This window comes from Paramormyrops kingsleyae, chromosome 20 (assembly GCF_048594095.1).
Source record: "Paramormyrops kingsleyae isolate MSU_618 chromosome 20, PKINGS_0.4, whole genome shotgun sequence".
Lineage (NCBI taxonomy): Eukaryota > Metazoa > Chordata > Actinopteri > Osteoglossiformes > Mormyridae > Paramormyrops > Paramormyrops kingsleyae.
Genome location: NC_132816.1, coordinates 23,672,142 through 23,693,562, shown reverse-complemented (window position 1 = coordinate 23,693,562; position 21,421 = coordinate 23,672,142). Strand labels below are relative to the sequence as shown.

General features: G+C 43.2%; 1 protein-coding gene across 26 annotated transcripts in view; it reads right to left on the bottom strand.

The window, feature by feature from the left end:
• Positions 1 to 19,148, bottom strand: part of LOC111858153 (neurexin-1a-like) — a 103,339-nt gene extending 84,191 nt beyond the window's left edge. For 10 of the 26 annotated variants that reach the window (XM_023839640.2, XM_023839649.2, XM_023839661.2 and 7 more), the window contains exons 1-3: positions 18,636 to 19,142; positions 13,321 to 14,549; positions 522 to 539 (exon numbers count right to left, since the gene is read on the bottom strand). In XM_023839640.2, coding sequence (XP_023695408.1) covers positions 522 to 539; positions 13,321 to 14,029 — 727 coding nt within the window. In that variant the 5' untranslated portion in view covers positions 14,030 to 14,549; positions 18,636 to 19,142. Of the gene's footprint in view, positions 1 to 521; positions 540 to 8,451; positions 8,695 to 13,320; positions 14,550 to 18,635 lie in introns of those variants that run through there. The other 16 variants (XM_023839647.2, XM_023839650.2, XM_023839655.2 and 13 more) reach the window with 7 other exon arrangements.
• Positions 19,149 to 21,421: the final 2,273 nt, after the last annotated feature.

The window sequence follows — 21,421 nt, the reverse complement described above, 5'->3', positions numbered from 1 at the left end:
TGGTCGATAGTGATTGACCAGCTGGCGACAGCTGGTATAGAGGGTGGAGAAAATTTAATTCTTCAGAAGACTGAACACTCTCTAGGAACACTGTCCATAGGGACATCAGTTGGACATCATTGAGGGCATCTATTGCATGGCACCCAATAACACTGATAAAAAATTATAATATCATCATCTGTCGTTCTACTACTTCTAAGTTGTTGCTTCAAATAAAAATTTCACACTAACTGAAAGGTAATTTTAAACTCTTAAGGACTGGATTGCCCCAGTCCATTTATTAAATATAATGAAGGTATTATGTATGTTTTACATGTTTTTATTAAAGCCCAAATTTGACCTGATGAGGGATAGTCTGTCTCCAAAAGCAACGGGTATTACTGCAAAATCACTCACCTTATCACAGGGCCCAAGGCAGCGACAGTCACAGCACAGGTTACACCCATTTTTACACTAAGATTGCTGTAGACACCAACACGGACGTAGTGACCAAAAGCTTACAAGGGAGGAGAGGTACCCACCTGGCATATAGACGTCTTCTGATGGCATAGCCAGGCAGGAAGAGAAAGAGGGAGACATTCATTAAGCTGCATGCAGAATAAAACTGGCTGCTATGTGTGTTTCACCATGCATGGCATGGAAATGCCACATGCAGAGTCAGTAGAGGTCAAATGTCTGGCCAGCAGGGCTTGGTGCTGCCTCAATGCTACATTAACCCCACCTCAGCATTGCCTTACCACCACCTTGACACTGCCTTACCACTGCCCAAGTGCTGTTTTAACCCTGCCTCAACCACGCCTTAATCCCACCTTAATACTGATAGTACCCCACCTCACTGTCACTTTAACCCCACCTCAGTAGTGCCTCAACCCCGCCTCAATCCTGCCTTAACCCCACCTCAATACTGCTTGTACCCCACCTCACTGTCACTTTAACCCTACCTCAGTACTGCCTCAACCCCACCTCAATGCTGCCTTAATCCTGCCTCAAAACTGCTCGCACCCCACCTCACTGCCACTTTACCCCGACTCAGTACTGCCTCAACCCTTCCTCAATGCTGCCTCAACCCCACCTCAATACTGCTTGTACCCCACCTCACTGTCACTTTAACCCCACCTCAGTACTGCCTCAACCCTTCCTCAGTGCTGCCTCAACCCCGCCTCAATCCTGCCTTAATTAATCCCACCTCAATACTGCTTGTACCCCACCTCACTGTCACTTTAACCCCACCTCAGTAGTGCCTCAACCCCGCCTCAATCCTGCCTTAACCCCACCTCAATACTGCTTGTACCCCACCTCACTGTCACTTTAACCCTACCTCAGTACTGCCTCAACCCCACCTCAATGCTGCCTTAATCCTGCCTCAAAACTGCTCGCACCCCACCTCACTGCCACTTTACCCCGACTCAGTACTGCCTCAACCCTTCCTCAATGCTGCCTCAACCCCACCTCAATACTGCTTGTACCCCACCTCACTGTCACTTTAACCCCACCTCAGTACTGCCTCAACCCTTCCTCAGTGCTGCCTCAACCCCGCCTCAATCCTGCCTTAATTAATCCCACCTCAATACTGCTTGTACCCCACCTCACTGTCACTTTAACCCCACCTCAGTACTGCCTCAACCCTTCCTCAATGCTGCCTTAACCGCGTCTCAGTGCTGCTTTTACCCCGCCAATAAAGCTGCTTTGATGCCATTCTAACATTTCCTCAATGCTTCCTCAGTGCTGTTTCAATCATACAAAAAAGCTCTCTTGAGGCTGCCTTAATACTGTATCAACGTTACCCTTATGCTGTTCTGGCACTATTAAAAGGCTGATATGGGATCTGGTTGCCAGGAAGTGCATTTTTAATTTTCTTTTTAATAATATCATATCTGACCTCTTGTAAATTGTGTATTTTCATTAATTTAATTAATTTATGTCTATTCATTTGTTTGCTTGTATAAGTGTTCTTTTCCCTTTTGATAGTTTGTAGACCTGTATCGTCGTGTTATAATTATATATGTAAAATATTTTAGTTATAGATATGTTTGTTTGAATTCACACACCTGCATAGTTATAAGATCTATGCTTAATGTCTCAGCTTGGATCATTAATTGGCTAAGAGTGACTCAGCCAATCACAAGCAGATCAGGACTGGATCACTTGGCCTGGCCATGCAGGCAACATCCCAGAGCTGATATTCCCCTGTACTGCAAACTTTCACTTCTAAACTAGCAAGCTTGTTAAACTCATTAAACATGTTTGCCTCACTAAAATGAACCAGTGCAAATCAACCAGTTTTATCCTGGTATTAATTGTAATTAATTGTGCTTCCTGCTGCATTTGGTGATGGAACTGTCAAACCATGAAGTGCTGTTCTAACCCTAACATGATGCAAATTCCTCTATGCTTACAAATGTCAAGAACCATTTAAATATAAAACTTAAATAGCAAATCTCTGCATTGTACACTTCTTGAGTGAATTCACATTGTCAATAATTGTGTCCAAATACATTTGATATGTCTTATTACTGTCCTTAGCCATTGTTTTATTGTTGTCTGTATGTTATGTAGTTTTGTGCTGACATCGGGGTTGAAAAATTTAAAGTAGTAATGTTCACTGTAAGACAAAACCTCTGCATTTATAAATCAAATGCTACAAGATACAAAAAATTCCCTATATTGATTCACAATCACCATCTACAAAAGTTCATGCCTATATCTGAATCCAGAAAGTGACATCAACGGCAGGTACAGATATTAAGATCACATCATAATGTGATGCAAAGGTGAGACACTTTATTTCCAGGTCATTCATGTAAATAAGAAATTGTTCTTAGTGACTTCCCTAGAAAAATAAAGGTGAAATAAGAAAAAATGAAAATTAAAAACTTCATCTTTGCTGGCAACAATGGGAAACCCATCAGGGTTAGTGTAATTTATGTAAATTTAACAGTGTGAGTTAAATTTTGTGAGTGTGTCTATCCATCCACTTTCCAAACCCCTATCTAATATAGGATTGGGAACCATCCCAGGAAGCACAGAGAGGGGGCAGGGGCGCCCATCTATTATAGGGTTCATACACAAACACACACACACACACACACACACACACACACACACACACACACACACACACACACACACACACATTCGCACACGCAAACACACATACACACACAAACGTACACACATGCATATTCGCACATGCAAACACGCAAACACACATGCACACACACACGCAAACACACACACACGGACATTCACACACGCAAACACACACACGTACACACACTCACACACGCAAACACACATGTACACACATACACGGGCACATGCAAACACACACAGACACACACTCCATGTATTCATATCCTTGTGGGAACTGTCCACTCATTTCTATGGGCATAACTGTAATCCCAAAAATGACAACCTTAACCCAGCCCTTACCATAAATAACCAAACAAAATACTTTTGCCATTTTTTTTGTTTGTCCCACATTGTAATATATACATGACCATACACACTTCCATAATGAGCCCCTTCATGCTTTAGAAAGCATTAAAAGCTGCCCAGTCCTGCTCCTGCAGACCTTATGCGCAGCCCTAATTATACACACCATATACAGATATGACCCTTCTGTGGCATCTCAGTATTAGAGGCAGCTAAATGTTAAGGCTAAACTAGTATGTTATATTAGGGCTGCAGCGAAGCTTTGCAGAGTGGTAGGTGACCAGCAGGCCTGTTATAAGTGTTATAGGAGTGTTATAAGAATGCTCAGCAACAACAACCTTACACTATTGTCATTAGCCACCATCTGTGGATTTGGGAACTTTGTAGTAATAAAGCAAATACTTTCATAAGAGCAACAAATATTTAACTGGAGTCTAGTAATATCTAGTAATAACACCTTTATATCTTACCTTCATAATATTCATACCTTATAATTATAGTTTAATTTATATTATGGGCCTATAAAGTCCACTGTTTATTATTCATGTTCTTTTTTCATGTTTATTTAATAACAGTTTTATTGTTGTCCTTTAAAACGTCCCCATTAAACTTCTCTAGAAAAAGCGATTCTTTCCATTGCTTTCATCATACCTTCTGGGGGTGTTCTCTGGTCTCGTCTCCCTCTCACTCCACCCCACTGGAAAGAGCCCCAACCTTGTCCCAAGAGCAACAGGTTCCTACCTCTTTATCGGGTCTGGCCCAGTAACAGCCCAGGAACTTACCAGCTGAAAACTCCTCTCGTTCCAGTACAGAGAGAACATAGTGGAACCAAACTACCTCAGTACATGTTCCAATGACCAAGAATGAATCAACAGAGGCAAAGAAATGTGATGCATTACAACAAGGCATGGGATACTCACACCACGGGAAGACCAGAGAAGGGGTGTGTGAAAGGGCAAGGCATTGTGGGATTTCCCAACCTGAGTCAGCACTGGAGTGGAGGAGTTTGATGGTATCTATGTCCTGAAGTCACCCACACGGAAAGGATTCACCAATATTTTTGTTTGATATTATACCTTTACTGGTATAATTCTCTGTTTTCTAAGAAATGGAATATTCTGTTCTTCTGTTTTAGGCTTTCCAGCATATAAAATACATTTCTCTATGCTTTTTTGTTAATTTCTCCTTCATTCAGTCACCAGAAGATGAGGTGTCTGAACCCAGTATGTTGTGTGGCCCTCAAGTGTGTCTGCTGCTCATTTTGTGCGAAACCACAGCACAACCCCTATCTCCATTAGAGAAAATGTTTACTAACAATCATTACAAGCACCATAGAAGTTAAGAATATAAGCAGCCATGTTTGTGTCTCAGCTGTCTGGTAGGATGTCATCAGCCAAAAGATGTACAAACTGCCATCAAATCCAAGCATGCTCTCAAACTCGCAAACACACAATCCTGCATTGAGGAGGATAGTGCACATCATACCCAGCATCCCTCAGGGCAGGTACTACCCAGCATCCCTCAGGGCAGGTACTACCCAGCCTCCCACAGGCCAGGTACTACCCAGCATCCCACAGGGCAGGTACTACCCAGCATCCCATAGAGCAGGTACTATTCCAGCACTCTTCTGAACAGGAAATATCCGGAATTAGTAGGGCTGTACTCAACTCAGAATTTTGTCAGTTGAATCGGATTTGGCTGTCTATATGAATATTCAACTGTGCGTGTTTTTTTTTTTCTTTCATATAGACACTCTGGCAATTAGAAAATGCGCTGACATGAGTTTTGGTGATGATTCAGACGACACGCTGCGGTTATCAGGGCAGCTTGAGCGCTACAGAGCACTTGCGCTTTATTCTCTGTGTACGTCATGAATTTGCTGAAATAATGAAACCGGCAGCACACATGTATTTCCATTTAAATAAAGCTCTTATAGCCTAATTCATTTTTGTGAAATGCGGACTGCGTGTGCCCTCCCCAAAGCACACAATAGCACAGGACAATGCACAACCACCAGTTAATTACTCTGAAATGATATCTGTTCTTTTGACGTGTTCAGTTACTGCCATTTTAGGTCTTTTGTCCAATACATGCCATATACAGCACAATTTAAGCATTTGTGGTAGTCAAGCACACGTCTCCATTTAAATAGAACAGCAGTGAAATCCCACCTAATTCTATGGCTGTGAATATCCTGCTGGCTAATTCACAGAGGGTGAATATGAGGTAGATATAACAAATAGATTTCTGTTCATATCTCAGTGACCCATTATCTCCTCTAAGGCTTGAACATGTGCCCTAAATATGCCGTAAATTAAGGACTAGTTCTATTAGGCTGTCTGGTTTTTACAGACGCTGAAGATGGGTAGTAAGGGTGCCAAGAAGGGGTGCTAAGATGCTGAAGATGGGTGGTAAGGGGGCTAAGATACTGTGCTGAGATGCTGAAGATGGGTGGTAAGGGGGTTAAGATGCTGTGCTGAGATGCTGAAGATGGGTGGTAAGGGGGTTAAGATGCTGTGCTGAGATGCTGAAGATGGGTGGTAAGGGGGCTAAGATGCTGTGCTGAGATGCTGAAGGTGGGTGGTAAGGGGGCAAAGATGCTGTGCTGAGATGCTGAAGGTGGGTGGTAAGGGGGCTAAGATGCTGTGCTGAGATGCTGAAGGTGGGTGGTAAGGGGGCTAAGATGCTGTGCTGAGATGCTGAAGATGGGTGGTAAGGGGGCTAAGATGCTGTGCTGAGATGCTGAAGATGGGTGGTAAGGGGGCTAAGGTGCTGTGCTAAGATGCTGAAGATGGGTGGTAAGGGGGCTAAGGTGCTGTGCTAAGATGCTGAAGATGGGTGGTAAGGGGGCTAAGATGCTGTGCTGAGATGCTGAAGGTGGGTGGTAAGGGGGCTAAGATGCTGTGCTGAGATGCTGAAGATGGGTGGTAAGGGGGCTAAGGTGCTGTGCTAAGATGCTGAAGATGGGTGGTAAGGGGGCAAAGATGCTGTGCTGAGATGCTGAAGATGGGTGGTAAGGGGGCTAAGGTGCTGTGCTGAGATGCTGAAGATGGGTGGTAAGGGGGCTAAGATGCTGTGCTGAGATGCTGAAGGTGGGTGGTAAGTGGGCTAAGATGCTGTGCTGAGATGCTGAAGATGGGTGGTAAGGGGGCTAAGATGCTGTGCTGAGATGCTGAAGATGGGTGGTAAGGGGGTTAAGATGCTGTGCTGAGATGCTGAAGATGGGTGGTAAGGGGGCTAAGATGCTGTGCTGAATAGCTTCAGTGCCAATATAAGCTGGTCATTCAATATGCTTCCAATAAATCAATATGAGCATTAGCTTGAGAATGCATTGTTTCTTTATTATTTTACTTCATTTAACTTGCACCCCAAGTTCCAGCAGAATTGAAGTTGAGTGCGGCTGCTCACTGACAGACGGACTACTAATCACAGCCTCACTTTTTGCACTAATTCCTATAACGGAAATCTGGCTGCATGCAACATTTCTGCAAAATATTTATAGCCTAGTTGGAAAACTGCTTTGTCACTGACCCAAACCCGCCCAATGTGATATATCCTGGTAAGCTGACCCGAATCCACCCAACCCATGATATTTTATATGGTAAGCTGACCTGAACCCACCCGACCCGCGATATATCCTGGTAAGCTGACCTGAACCCACCTGACCTGCGGCTCCACCTGAGCATCACTGCTGCCCAGATAAATGCTAATGTGGATATTTTTTAGCAAGTGCCCTGCTCGAATATACAAATATAATCCCCTATTTATAATTCCTCATTAAAATGCCACCCTCTTTCTAAGCATCTATCTGTTTTATCATGTTAACGTTTAAGAAAAACTTTATGAATCACAGTCAAGTCACAGCCTCCGATCGCTGACTTTCAGAAGGCAGCCCTAAAAATTAGACTAACATCCATTGGCCTTCAAACGAGAGACTCAGGCCCAAGCAGTCTGGTCCCAGTTGATACCTTACCTTGCCATGCTTATCCAGTGACAACAAACCAATTATATAGTCAAACACTAACTTCCAGTATTAATCAAGGCACTGTTGGCGGCAAAAGTAAAATAAAGTTGACTCATCATGCTGTTCAAGTGCGCTGGGGTTGTGTGATTTACTGTTGTTCATGTGATATTCCCACATCACTAGTTTTACACATGCTAAAGATATTTTACTACCATTCTTTTGGATTTAAAGGCCAGAATCTATTCCAACATTTCTCCGATATATTGAATTAATGTGTGCATTTCTAGATCAATCACTTCAGTCTACAATAAACAAAATCGACATGGGTTAATTTTTCATGATTCCCAGTCAATAATTATTACTTTCTAACTAGAATTAAACTTTCTGGGATCAAAGTACATTAAAATGAATTTAATGAAAGTATAACAAGCAAGGTCACTGGTTGGAATCTAGTGGCTGAGAGAGCAATCATATCACTGTCACTCTGTGCAAGGCCCTTAATCCCAGAACACTGCTCCAGGGGTACAAGAAAGATGACTGACCCTATGCTCTGATGCCAAGCTTCATCCTCATAGGAGAGCACAATGGCATATACAGAAACCAAAGAATTTATATGCGCTTGCATAAATGGCAGAAAATGTATGATTATCATTAACAAACAAGAACATGTTTTACATATGGTATAAAAACTATGTAAAAACTTTAAAAACCTTAAAAAAAGGAAAGGTCTTGCATCATTAAGAATTCTTTCACTTGACAAAAGAAAAATCAAAATGCTGGTAAACTGCAAAACCAGTAGTAAAAACAGATAACTAATAACTATTCAGAAATGCGGTTACTAGTAAATGTTAGTGGTTGGCTTATCTAATCAATAATTCCTTCAAATTTCCACTGGAATAATTTCATTATCTAATTCCCTTTGCACATTAAAGGAGAGCTTGCAGATCAAAGGGCTTCATAAGACTTCACCTGCAGTTGAATGAGTGTGGACATCAGTCAGTCAGTCAATCTTTATTTATATAGCACTGTTCTAACTACACAGTTTACAAAGGGCTTTATAGACATTTTAAAAGAAGAAAAAGAAAGAAATTAAAGTAAGCACCCAAGAAATTAAAATAGGCACGAAAATAATAAAATGACTTTAACCACTCATGTTCTCCGTTGGGGCCTCTAGCCACTACCTCACAGGGGACTCCGGCCGCTACCTCACAGGGGACTCCGGCCGCTACCTCACAGGGGACTCCGGCCGCTACCTCACAGGGGACTCCTTTACTGGGACAGCGACCCCTGATATTCTCGAAAATAAATGAATACAATAACTGATTTTAGTATGACCGTAAAATGAAATTACAATTATATTTATATGAATTTGTAAAAAAATACATTTTCATCTTAGTTTTAACATACAGTTGCTCTCAGGTTTCCTGGGAGAGAGTTTAGGACCTCAGTGAATAAACTCTGACTCCTCTGCTACATCCTTCACAGGTTTCTCTCCGTTATTTGAACTCACAAATCTTCCTGCATATTCCCTCTTCTTCTGAGATTAAGGATTCAAGCATCAATCAAAGCAAAATAAAAAAAATATGGCATTTAGGTAACCTGGAAAATTTTGCTTGAGCATAACAAAACCTGATTTTACCCTTGATATTTTTTAAAGGTGCTGGCTGTCATACATTTATTAAACAAGAGCAGTCATGGGACTGGCTAATAGTCAACCTTTGTCCAGTGTCAACCTTTGTTAATGTGGTAGTGGTGGTGGGGATAGGGGGCAGAGAGGCTACACTTGCCATCTAAACCATGATAACAATATCATGATAACTTTTGTTGGACTGTATATTTTTCCTGAAACAATTGCGGTAAAATATATTATTGTAATCTTGAAACCATTTTATGCCAGCGATATGCTCCTGAGACCCTACATCCTCATATAAGGACATCATTTTTGTTTAAAACTATTAATTGTTCAAAAAATAATGTTTTTATGACTATGATTATGAGGTCCTACTAATCCCAAATAGCTAAAGTAAATAAAACATGCACACCAAACAAAAGCCTGGGACTCAGGAGGTTAAAATGATAACATACACTACCATTCAAAAGTTTGGGGTCACGTACAAATGTCAAAAGAAAAGCATTTTTTTGTCCATTTAAAATAACATCAAGTTAATCAGAAATACGGTGTGGACACTGTTAATGCTGTAAATGACTATCGTAGCTGGAAATGGCAGATTTTTTATGCAGCATTTACATTGGAGTACAGAGGCCAATTATCAGCAACCATCCGTCCTGTGTTCTGATGGCATATTATGTTTGCTAATTTTATAAGGCAAATTTGATCATTAGATCACACACCCCAGTTAAACTAAACCAAAGCTCAACTCAGTACTACAGTCACAGTGACTAAACTGATTTGTAGGTGATCCATGTGACCGTATACTTTCATTCTCATTCATTCTACTGTTTTAAATTCATACTCATCCAGGCCCTCACTGTGTTGGACTGTGATTACCTGATTAATCGACTGCATGGATGCTTCGGCAGCTGATTGGCTGTCTATACAACTAGCTTTCCTGTTGCCTGATTGTTTGGCAAACCAGCCGATTGCTGATTGGTCAGTAACAAACTGAAGTTAGAATTAATATTCAGTTAACCAATCTCTAAATAAGATGCAGTGTGGCAATGAATTGATCAACATATGGGTATGTTTACCATCTAAGAGCCAAAGAAAAACCAGCCAAAGTCTCCAACATCATAGGATTCTACTAACAATATTCATTAATAATCATGGGTCAGAATTTTGGACAGAATCAGATGCCCCACAGAGTCAGTGGAGTTTCTATATATTCACGCAGTCATTCCTCCCAGCAGTACTCACTACCCACATATCTAGTTGTCTCTTACATATTTACTATGTTCAGATATGACTAAAGGTATTTGTCAATGGTTCATTTAGAGCTGATATCAAAGATCAGAATTGGAGCCGTACTGGCATTTTTTAATTGCTTGCTATGGGCTACCTCAGCCTGATCAAAAGCCCAATCTGTTTAATTTTCCACGTCTGCCTCTTTTACGTCAGTTGAGCAGATTGTAAAGACTCCATCACACACTGCAATAAACCTGAGTCACATGGCTTGAAACAAACTATAAAGATGTTGGCCGTGTGGAAAATCTTTAAACTGAAAACTCAAAGTAGCCCAACAGCTGCCTGCAATGTCTGCAATGACATGCTTTCAAGAGGAAGTAGCAAAAACCTTCTTTAATACAATGAATCTAATTGGGCACTTGCAGAAACAGCATAAGGAAAACGCTGCCAAATCGTGAGCTTTACTCAGACGATGCCTACTGTATAGTCTTTATATATTCAAATATTTATTTAAAGATCAGATCGGGATTGGAATCAGCAGATATAAATATTGAATGGATTAGTTTGGATGAAAGTACCAAAGAAATGGACTGGGACATCTCTAATTTAGAGATGAGTTGTCTTCCCTTGCAGTCAGGTTTACTCAAGCCTTTGCTCAAAGCTTTATGTCTGTATTCATAAATGGCATTATAGAAGTTTTTAAGAAATCCTTTTGGTCTGTGCTACACTAAGGCTCTATTACATGATAGAGTTACACCAAATTAACATGGATGATTACCTTTCTAGAGTGAACATCAACTGTTGTATCACGTACCTTACAGGCTAGTGCGTTAAACCCAGGACTGCTCTGCTCTTGGGAAGAATGAAATCTCCCAAAAGAGGGAGACCATTCATGGCTGTCTTTTACTCTTTAGGTCAGCTCTCCTGCCTTGGGTCACTGGGCCTAAACGTCTGCATTTCAGCCAGCATGACACTGTGATTCATGGTCTCCCAGTCAAGCCCTACCACTCTTTATCCACTTCCTGCTGAGCCTCATTGAAGGGCTTGCAAAATTTATAAATTTATAAAAATTCCACCTGGAAACCTATCCTAAATGCCATTCTTATTATTTCAAGTTAGGCAAATAAGCCACTTCATATGACAGAAACAACATTAACTGGGCACCAGCAGGGAACAGTCCCTTCAGCTAAATGAAAGCTGCACATCCAGGGATAGAATTAATCCATCAGCAGATTGCCTTTAGTCGCTTTCGTCTGTTTCCATGTTACCCATGATCTTTGAAAAACAGTGAGTGGCTCCCAACCATTTTGCTTTCAGTGTGTGTGGATCATATGCAGCGATATCTTCTCCCTCTTCATATGTTTTTATTTATTTTGCTTTTATGTAATGTTTTACATAATGTTGTTATGTAAAAAACTTGTGATTCGGAGGGACAATCTTATTATAATCATAAAGAAACAACTGTATTTTATTCAGCCATTTAACCAAGAGATCGCAATTATCTTAAGAGTAACCAAGAAGTACCAATCCATCATTTCTGTATGTACAATCAATAATTACATTCCAAAGTGATCATTCGTTCAACTTCTTACAGAAATGCTGAAAACATTACTTAAGTATGTAGTCCTCGAACATAAGAATTGTGTATGTGTCATTACCTGCCTGTACGATCCTCCTGTGTGCCACGCCCCCTTATTAACCATGTGTGCAACCCCGATTGTGACCAGCTGTTTTCTGTCAGTTTGATTTGTCCGGTGTATTTAAGTCCACGTCAGAATCTGTAACCCCATGTCTGTCATTGACGTTTTGATGTTACATGTTCCTGTGTCCTGCATTTGGGGTGATTCCAAATAAACCCTTTGATCCTGATTCCTTGCCTCCCCGTTCCTGCTTCCGTGTTCAGTGATCATAACAGTATGCTTATTTTCAGCTAAATTTTTCAATTTTCTACGAAGGCTGGTACTTTTCTGCGAGTAACGACTGTTTTAACAAGACAGGTTCTCCTAAGGTCCACTGTAAGTATATTGTTTTAACATCATACTAAACTTCCTACTAAGTCGTACTGTAATTTCTAATTCTCTACTTTAGCCAATAAATATCCATGTTCCGCTATTGACATTTATGAATCAATCGGTGAAACAGCAGTCCGACAGGCAGCATAGCATAAAGCTTTCTTCCTCCTACGTGGGAATGAAATCTAAAACCTGTCAACATGACACCACACTTTTTTGTCAACTAAGACAGGTGCAGCAAAATGATAAATATATGTCTTAGGAAAGACTAAATAATTTCACTTCCCACTCTCAGGAAAAGGTTTTCCTATGAAGAAAACAACTGGATTGACATACAAATGAGGAATCTTGGCTTGAAATTGAATGTTAGATTAATTATTGATCCAAAAGCACTAAAGAACATCCAGTATAGGAAGGCTTTAAGCAGCCAAGGAGGAACAGTGGAATATGAGATAGCCGTGCATGCTTTACGCCTGGCCCAAAAAAGTTCCTTCTGTATCTGAGATTTACTGTCATACATTTATATTAATTTTCAACTTGATAAGGCAGAACCTTAAAAATCTGCATTTAAAATCAAAAATTACTGTGAAATAACAAATTTAAATAAAAATATAATTATCAATACAAGATAAACATTATGTAATCAGATACTCTAAGCAAATGAGTTGGCCACTAGTGCAAAGCCATAAATAAAAGCATGGAAAAATGCAGCTATAGAAGTAGCCCTTGTGACCTAAAGGTGGCGCTCTAGCTCTCCGAACCCAGAGCTCTAACACAGAACCCACAGACCAGCTATGCCTGTCACTTTCAGCCATCTCAGTTAACTACAATTATTTTTCTGTTTTCTAAGAAATTGTTAAGTTTATTAGCAAATTTCAGTATAAAAAATTTTAATTGTGCTAGTGGTCTAATGCATAAATATCCTCTTAAAAATGAGTATTCAAATGCGCACAGGGCCTCTAAATTCATTTGCACATCCTTCCCCAGAATTATACACCGATTTTAGCAAAATATTAATGAGAGGCAGGTGAATCCATGAATCTTACCTTCGCTGCAGTCCTTTCCCTGGAAGCCAGTCTGCGAGCAGTCACAGGTGGGCTGGTCATCCACTACACTGCAAACCCCTCCATTTAAGCACATGTCCATGGCACAGATATTGTTTCTGACCTCCTCACTGCTGATCAGTATGGGCTCCGAGCTGTTGACCTTCAGGTCAGTTAGCCACCCTTTGAAGGGCACCTGGTCCCTGATGGCTGCCGAGGTCAGCCGGAGCGCCACCGCTCGCAGCTCAGGGGGGATGCCGCCCACAAAGAGGTGACTGAAAACAGTCATGTCCCTCCTTTTTGACTTCACTTCCACCCACTTAATCTCCTTGTCCACAATAAGTGTGGTGTTTTTGAAGTTCCTCCTGATGGCCACCGAGTGCCAAAGGCTGTCATTGACGGCGGTGTCTGATAGCACGGTGGCAGGCTCAGCGCAGAAGATAGAGAAACGTAGGTTCAACTTCCCATTGTGTATCAGCAGCTCCAGGAAGTCACAGAAACCCTCGTCGTCGAAATAGACGAGCAGGCCATGGGAGCTCCTGGTCTTCATGTTGAAACTCATCTCACTCTCGCAGCAGGCGTTCCACACCGGGAACCGGGCCCACTGGCCTTCTGCCCCCGTGAACTCCAAACCCGAGCCGACATCTGCCAGACAGCACAGAACCAGGCTGACCCAAATCAAATAGGCAGCATTCCTCATTGCAACAGCCATGCTGCAAAAACGTGTGAAACTCTCCAGGTTTGGAGGTAACAAGTACAGGGACAATGCGGAGGTGGGGAAACACGAAAAACTGAGCAATCCAGCCTCCCTGCACGACTATGTATAGTGGGCTATTGGCACTGAATTAACTGTCATATGAAATCCTCTCCATATATGCAACAGTCCATCTGCTTGGCTGCAGCCTTCCCATTGCCAAAAAATGTCCCTTGAATTCATGTCTCACGCCATGCTTAAAGTAATAAAGCTTCCCAAAAAACTTTATTTTTTGTATCCTTGTTTAAAACAATCCAGGGGTTAAAAACAATATGTGTAACAGGATAAATCCAAAATGTTCTGTTCTCTATTCCAGGCAAAAAATGAAAAGTCTCCTGCAGTAAATTGCATGCGACGCACAGAGTGGTTTCTGGAACATGTCCACATTAGAACTGTCATATCATGGAAATGCAGGGGTGCAGGGTAACTCTGTAGTGATCAACACAGCCAATATCACCATAAAACACCATGCAGCAATCTGTGGAGAAATAAGAAAAAGATTATTAAAACATGAACTTTAACAAATAACCTTTTTCTACTAGTACTAAACATGTTAAAGAACATGTTAAAGCATGAAACAAAAAACATGATCTCAGCATCTTATTCATGTGTGACTTAATGGAATGTTTTTCTTTCAGGAGATAGGAGAATGACCTAGGAGAATGTGGTTACAGGAGACAACAGCAACAGGAAGAATAGATTTATAGGACATAGGGGGACCCCAACAGAGGAGGATTACAGGAGACAGAGGGACCAGGCAGAGAAGGGTTACAGGAGACAGAGGGACCAGGCAGAGTCGAGTTACAGGAGACAGAGGGACCAGGCAGAGTCGGGTTACAGGAGACAGAGGGACCAGGCAGAGTCGGGTTACAGGAGACAGAGGGACCAGGCAGAGTCGGGTTACAGGAGACAGAGGGACCAGGCAGAGTCGGGTTACAGGAGACAGAGGGACCAGGCAGAGTCGGGATACAGGAGACAGAGGGACCAGGCAGAGTCGGGTTACAGGAGACAGAGGGACCAGGCAGAGTCGGGTTACAGGAGACAGAGGGACCAGGCAGAGTCGGGTTACAGGAGACAGAGGGACCAGGCAGAGTCGGGTTACAGGAGACAGAGGGACCAGGCAGAGTCGGGTTACAGGAGACAGAGGGACCAGGCAGAGTAGGGTTACAGGAGACAGAGGGACCAGACAGAATATGGTTACAGGAGACAGAGGGACCAGACAGAATATGGTTACAGAAGACAGAGGGACCAGGCAGAATATGGTTACAGGAGACAGAGGGACCAGACAGAATATGGTTACAGGAGACAGAGGGACCAGACAGAATATGGTTACAGGAGACAGAGGGACCAGACAGAATATGGTTACAGGAGACAGAGGGACCAGACAGAATATGGTTACAGGAGACGGAGGGACCAGGTAGAGTCGGGTTACAGGAGACAGAGGGAACAGGCAGAGTAGGGTTACAGGAGACAGAGGGAACAGGCAGAGTAGGGTTACAGGAGACGGAGGGACCAGACAGAATATGGTTACAGGAGACGGAGGGACCAAACAGAATATGGTTACAGGAGACGGAGGGACCAGGTAGAGTCCGGTTGCAGGAGACAGAGGGACCAGGCAGTGTAGGGTTACAGGAGACAGAGGGACCAGACAGAATATGGTTACAGGAGACAGAGGGACCAGGCAGAGTAGGGTTACAGGAGACAGAGGGACCAGACAGAATATGGTTACAGGAGACGGAGGGACCAGGTAGAGTAGGGTTACAGGAGACAGAGGGACCAGACAGAATATGGTTACAGAAGACAGAGGGACCAGGCAGAATATGGTTACAGGAGACAGAGGTACCAGACAGAATATGGTTACAGGAGACAGAGGGACCAGGTAGAGTAGGGTTACAGGAGACAGAGGGACCAGACAGAATATGGTTACAGGAGACGGAGGGACCAGGTAGAGAAAGGATACAGGAGACATAGGGACCAGGTAGAGAAAGGATACAGGAGACATAGGGACCAGGCAGAGTCGGGTTACAGGAGACAGAGGGACCAGGCAGAGTAGGGTTACAGGAGACAGAGGGACCAGGTAGAGTAGGGTTACAGGAGACAGAGGGACCAGACAGAATATGGTTACAGAAGACAGAGGGACCAGGCAGAATATGGTTACAGGAGACAGAGGTACCAGACAGAATATGGTTACAGGAGACAGAGGGACCAGACAGAATATGGTTACAGGAGACAGAGGGACCAGACAGAATATGGTTACAGGAGACGGAGGGACCAGGTAGAGAAAGGATACAGGAGACATAGGGACCAGGTAGAGAAAGGATACAGGAGACATAGGGACCAGAGTAGGGTTACAGAAGACAGAGGGACCAGACAGAGTAGGGTTACAGGAGACAGAGGGACCAGACAGAATATGGTTACAGGAGACAGAGGGACCAGGTAGAGTCGGGTTACAGGAGACAGAGGGACCAGGCAGAGTCGGGTTACAGGAGACAGAGGGACCAGGCAGAGTCGGGTTACAGGAGACAGAGGGACCAGGCAGAGTCGGGTTACAGGAGACAGAGGGACCAGGCAGAGTCGGGTTACAGGAGACAGAGGGACCAGGCAGAGTCGGGTTACAGGAGACAGAGGGACCAGGCAGAGTCGGGTTACAGGAGACAGAGGGACCAGGCAGAGTCGGGTTACAGGAGACAGAGGGACCAGGCAGAGTCGGGTTACAGGAGACAGAGGGACCAGGCAGAGTCGGGTTACAGGAGACAGAGGGACCAGGCAGAGTCGGGTTACAGGAGACAGAGGGACCAGGCAGAGTCGGGTTACAGGAGACAGAGGGACCAGGCAGAGTCGGGTTACAGGAGACAGAGGGACCAGGCAGAGTCGGGTTACAGGAGACAGAGGGACCAGGCAGAGTCGGGTTACAGGAGACAGAGGGACCAGGTAGAGAAAGGATACAGGAGACATAGGGACCAGAGTAGGGTTACAGAAGACAGAGGGACCAGACAGAGTAGGGTTACAGGAGACAGAGGGACCAGACAGAATATGGTTACAGGAGATGGAGGGACCGGGCAGAATAGGGTTACAGGAGACAGTGGGACCAGTCAGAGTCAAGATACAGGAGACGGAGGGACCAGGCAGAGTAGGTTAAATGGGGAATTTTGCAGGACCTGGCAGAAGATGCTAGTAACTGCCTGACTTGAATTTTTCTCTGTATGTGCAGCTAATAATGTTTCAACCTCCAAATGTGAATGCTTTTTACTAATCACAAAATTGGAATTTTCTTTACTATTTTCCTCCAGTTAAAGACCTGTGTTCAGTTGTAAAATAAAATAATTAAGTGATGCTGTTTTGCTTACACGTGTTGCGTTTGGTGAAGCATTTTAGACAGATTAAGTCTAATTATAGCAATTCTTTGTTCTAAAGTCCATTATTTTTAAAGCACAGGAAACTTCCGTTTAAATCAAATACCAGAAGTAAAATATCAGTCAATATGGCCAAACGCAGTTACCCATATTTCCATCATTAAAATGAGGTTGAAATAATAACACACGGCAAGCCAAAATCGGGTGATACCGGTCCACATTAAATGCACAGGCAGCGCTTCACATCCTACGAACCACCGCTCCCGTAGCGCGTCTCTTCTACAGAACGCAAATAGCAGCGTCTGATCAATACTGCCTGCCCACGAAAAACACGAACGGCGGGCCGGACCCTGTCCATGAGCTCATCTCGCCAGACAGAAAAAACACGAACCCTGGGCCGGGCCCCGCGCATGGGCATATCCCGCCGCCTACAAAACGCACGAACCCGGGGCCGGACACTGCGGCTTATCCTTCCGGTCACAAAAGATACGAACCCAGAACCCATCCGACGGTCTTATTTTAAGGCGAAATCGCTGCCGTGGGTCCGCCTTGCGCTGCCTGAAGGCGCAGCCATAAGTATCCATCCTTACATGGGCTATGCGCTCTCCATCAGTACACCTACAGGGCACATTTATGACCATAATGGGTATCAAAGGCATTTAGGACGTGTCTGCTTAGTGAAGTGAGGCAGCGATAAAAAGCAAGACATACCGATATAGTATTTTATTACGCATACCTAAACATTAATATAATAGTAATTAATTACATTGATGATGATTACAATAATAATAAATATATGACGGGACTCCGCTGTTATATCATATTTATTTCATTATTTTATTCCATGCCTATTATCACGGCAGCACTTCAATTTATTTTATCTTAACTCACCTTAATTATTTGCAACGATTTGACGCGAATTATTTTGACATCGGTATTATTTTTTAATTATATGATTGCAAAGCTTACATCTTAGGCTGGCAGATTGAGACGGCCCTTCATCGTGTGCCTGTCATCACCTGCCATCTTCTGCTCGCTTAAAGCGCATAGACGGAGCCACCATCACTCAGCACTAAAGCATAAGAAGCAAAAGCTAATCCGAAAGCCACGGTGAGATGATCAGCTATGAAAGCTATCTCCGTGTCGATGAGCGCCGTCTATGCATTCCCCGCATTATAAGCAAATGTATCGGTCAAAGAGAAAGATCTCACCTGCAGGGAGGACCTCGGGATGCATCTATGGCAGCAGATGCTGCCTATCGATAGGGGTGGGGAGAACCATGAAGATCTTACATAAACGCCATGTTACCAAACGCGAAACTTTCACATCCAGAAAGCGGCCAGATCAACGCCCCATTCGCCTCATTAAGAGGGACCGGGGGCGGCTCCATGTAGACGCAGCTGAATCTCTGCACCATTGAATGGGAAGACGGAAAATGCGGAGAAAGCTCCGCCACATAAAATCATCAATAATACTGACGCATATAAATTAAAGATGCCCGTAGTGTTCCTGTCTTACACATCTCTATACGCTCAGTCTTCCGTAGAAATCGACACAATACGCAGGATAAGAATCTTCGTCGATGGTTTTTGCGCCGCATTATCTTTCTTATACCATATAGTCATGATTTATATATTTGTGGAGCAGGAAAAGGTGCGATCTCCTCCCTGTACGCGGTTTGCTGTAAGCAGGGAGACGTGCGCTCGGTGCGGGGGGGGGGAGGGCGGAGCAATGCAGCAGCGCGGACAGCAGTAACGCCGTTCAGAAAGCCCCCGCGAAACGGAGAAGCGCCGCTTTCCGAGCCGCGTGACAGTAAAATCGGTGTGCAAAGGATAAAACAGCTTAGTACAAACCTGAGCATTGGGGCATGCCTCTGTTCTCATCTTCCTGCTGCTTCTCGAGCTTCTGATTAATTTGTGTTTAGCTTTCAGAAGGTATCAACTCAAATGCTGTATCTGCATTCATCAGAACGGTGCCTTTAGAATCTGACAGGGCATTCATAGCTGACACTATGGATAGCTTTATTGACTCATCTCCTCGTGGGCTGTAAGTTTGAATGCAATCTTCGCTGTGTGCAGAGTTTGCACGCTCATTCCATATTTGTGTGGGTTCTATTTTCCACCCACAAAGATGTGGTTCATGTCTCGGCTGTGACCACAGGACTGAAAAGGATTGGCTTATATGTGGTCCGTTATGTGTTGCACCCCAATCTTCCTGGAATGGGCTGCAGCACTTACCAGGATAAGCGGTAATGGAAGCAGGACCCATGGACGAACGTTGTCTTGAGCCATTGTTGAAAGGGAGAGGTAGTGATAAACTAATGACATAGTTTTATGAATGTAAATCAGGTTAATGTCAGGAAATTATAATTCTTTACATACAGCTGGAATATAATGAAAAATGCTACAGAAATGCAATAAGTTGAACAAATCCATACTCATTTTTCTTTGGGGGCTTGAAGGATAATTAATGTGGCTGAATTGTCACAGGACCAGTAGGGAAACAGAAGAGACGGGAGGCTCTATGGTGAGACATAGCTGATGAGCTGTCTCATAACAATGACCAGTTCTGTGTTAGGCAATTTGAAACCAAGAAAAGAATAGAAAGTCAAAAGTAGTCAGTTCTCATGAAGAGGAGTAACAGTTTTTATACCCTGTCTGGAAGTAACAATTAAATAATAAAAAAAACACTTAAAACCTCACCAGAATGTTGTTAGGTGGTTTACTCTGTGTTTCTCACGGTGTGGCACAGACAGGAAAAGAGGGAACAATCCACTTGCAGCTCAAAGACAAAAAAAGAGAAAAAAAACTTTTAAAAAAACTGAATACAAGGGGAAAACAATACCACAAGGGGTCAAAACAAACAGGAAAAATAAAGAACAAACTCAAAGTAACACCATAAAGAAACCAGGTAACACTGAGGAACAATAGCAAGCTGTAATACACAGTAACACAAAACCAATTACTGACTAAGGAGCTGAACACAGACAGGCACTTAATACACAGGGACACCAGGGCAAACAAGGAACAGGTGCAAAGCATAATCAAATCAACAAATCAAAAAGGACCCAGGACAACAAGGAACACGTGGGGCAGATTACAATTTAAAGCACAGAACACTAAGGAACCTTAACATACACCGAAACTAGGAGGCATAACTAAGAGTACACAAGACAAAAACCAAAATCAAACAGGACACAAGCAGGGAAAACCAAACAGGGAAACAAAATAACTACTACTGTCAAACACTAGGAACAACAAAAACCAATAATTAAACAAAATAGCTAAAGCTGGTTCCAAGCTAGCCTCAAATGCACAACCACTAGATTTTCAGTCTGAGCCACACATTCAGCCTATTGAGCCATGCAGCAGGACAGGGAGTTGGGAAGGCACACTGGGGCCAAAGGACAAGACACAAAGTGGAGAACAGGATGGCCAGCAACACCTGCTGGCCAAATGGGGGAGACGCGAAGGGCAAGGTAAGACGGACGCTGACACTTAGTGTTTCTACATTATTTTCGATGCACTCATAGCTATAATGGAGATCTTTAACAGTTTCAATAAATAGTTCCTAATATAATGTCAGGTCGTTATCAAAATGCTCTGCAGACAAGTTGACTGGAGACAACCAAGAAGATGAGTCCCACTGGTCTAGCGGATGTCTCAAAGAGACAGGACTTCATAGAGCAGACCAGCATGAATGGACACCAGCCAGCATGACCTGGGGCTCTACTTACTGTCTACACCTCAAGCTCCTTGCTTGCTTTTTCATGCTCCCTTCACTGGTATGGATCTCGTCTCTCCATCAGAGTTAAACATTTTCACAAACTCACACAAACATTGTAAAAAATACCCCACATTAGCCTTTTACATCAGAACACATGTTCTCAATATAGCTTCTGTGACTTTTTTGAGAGAGCAGGGTCACATGATCCCAGGAGCAATTGGCATGATGTGCTTTGCTCAAGGGCCCAATGGTAAAATCACCAAGCCAACTA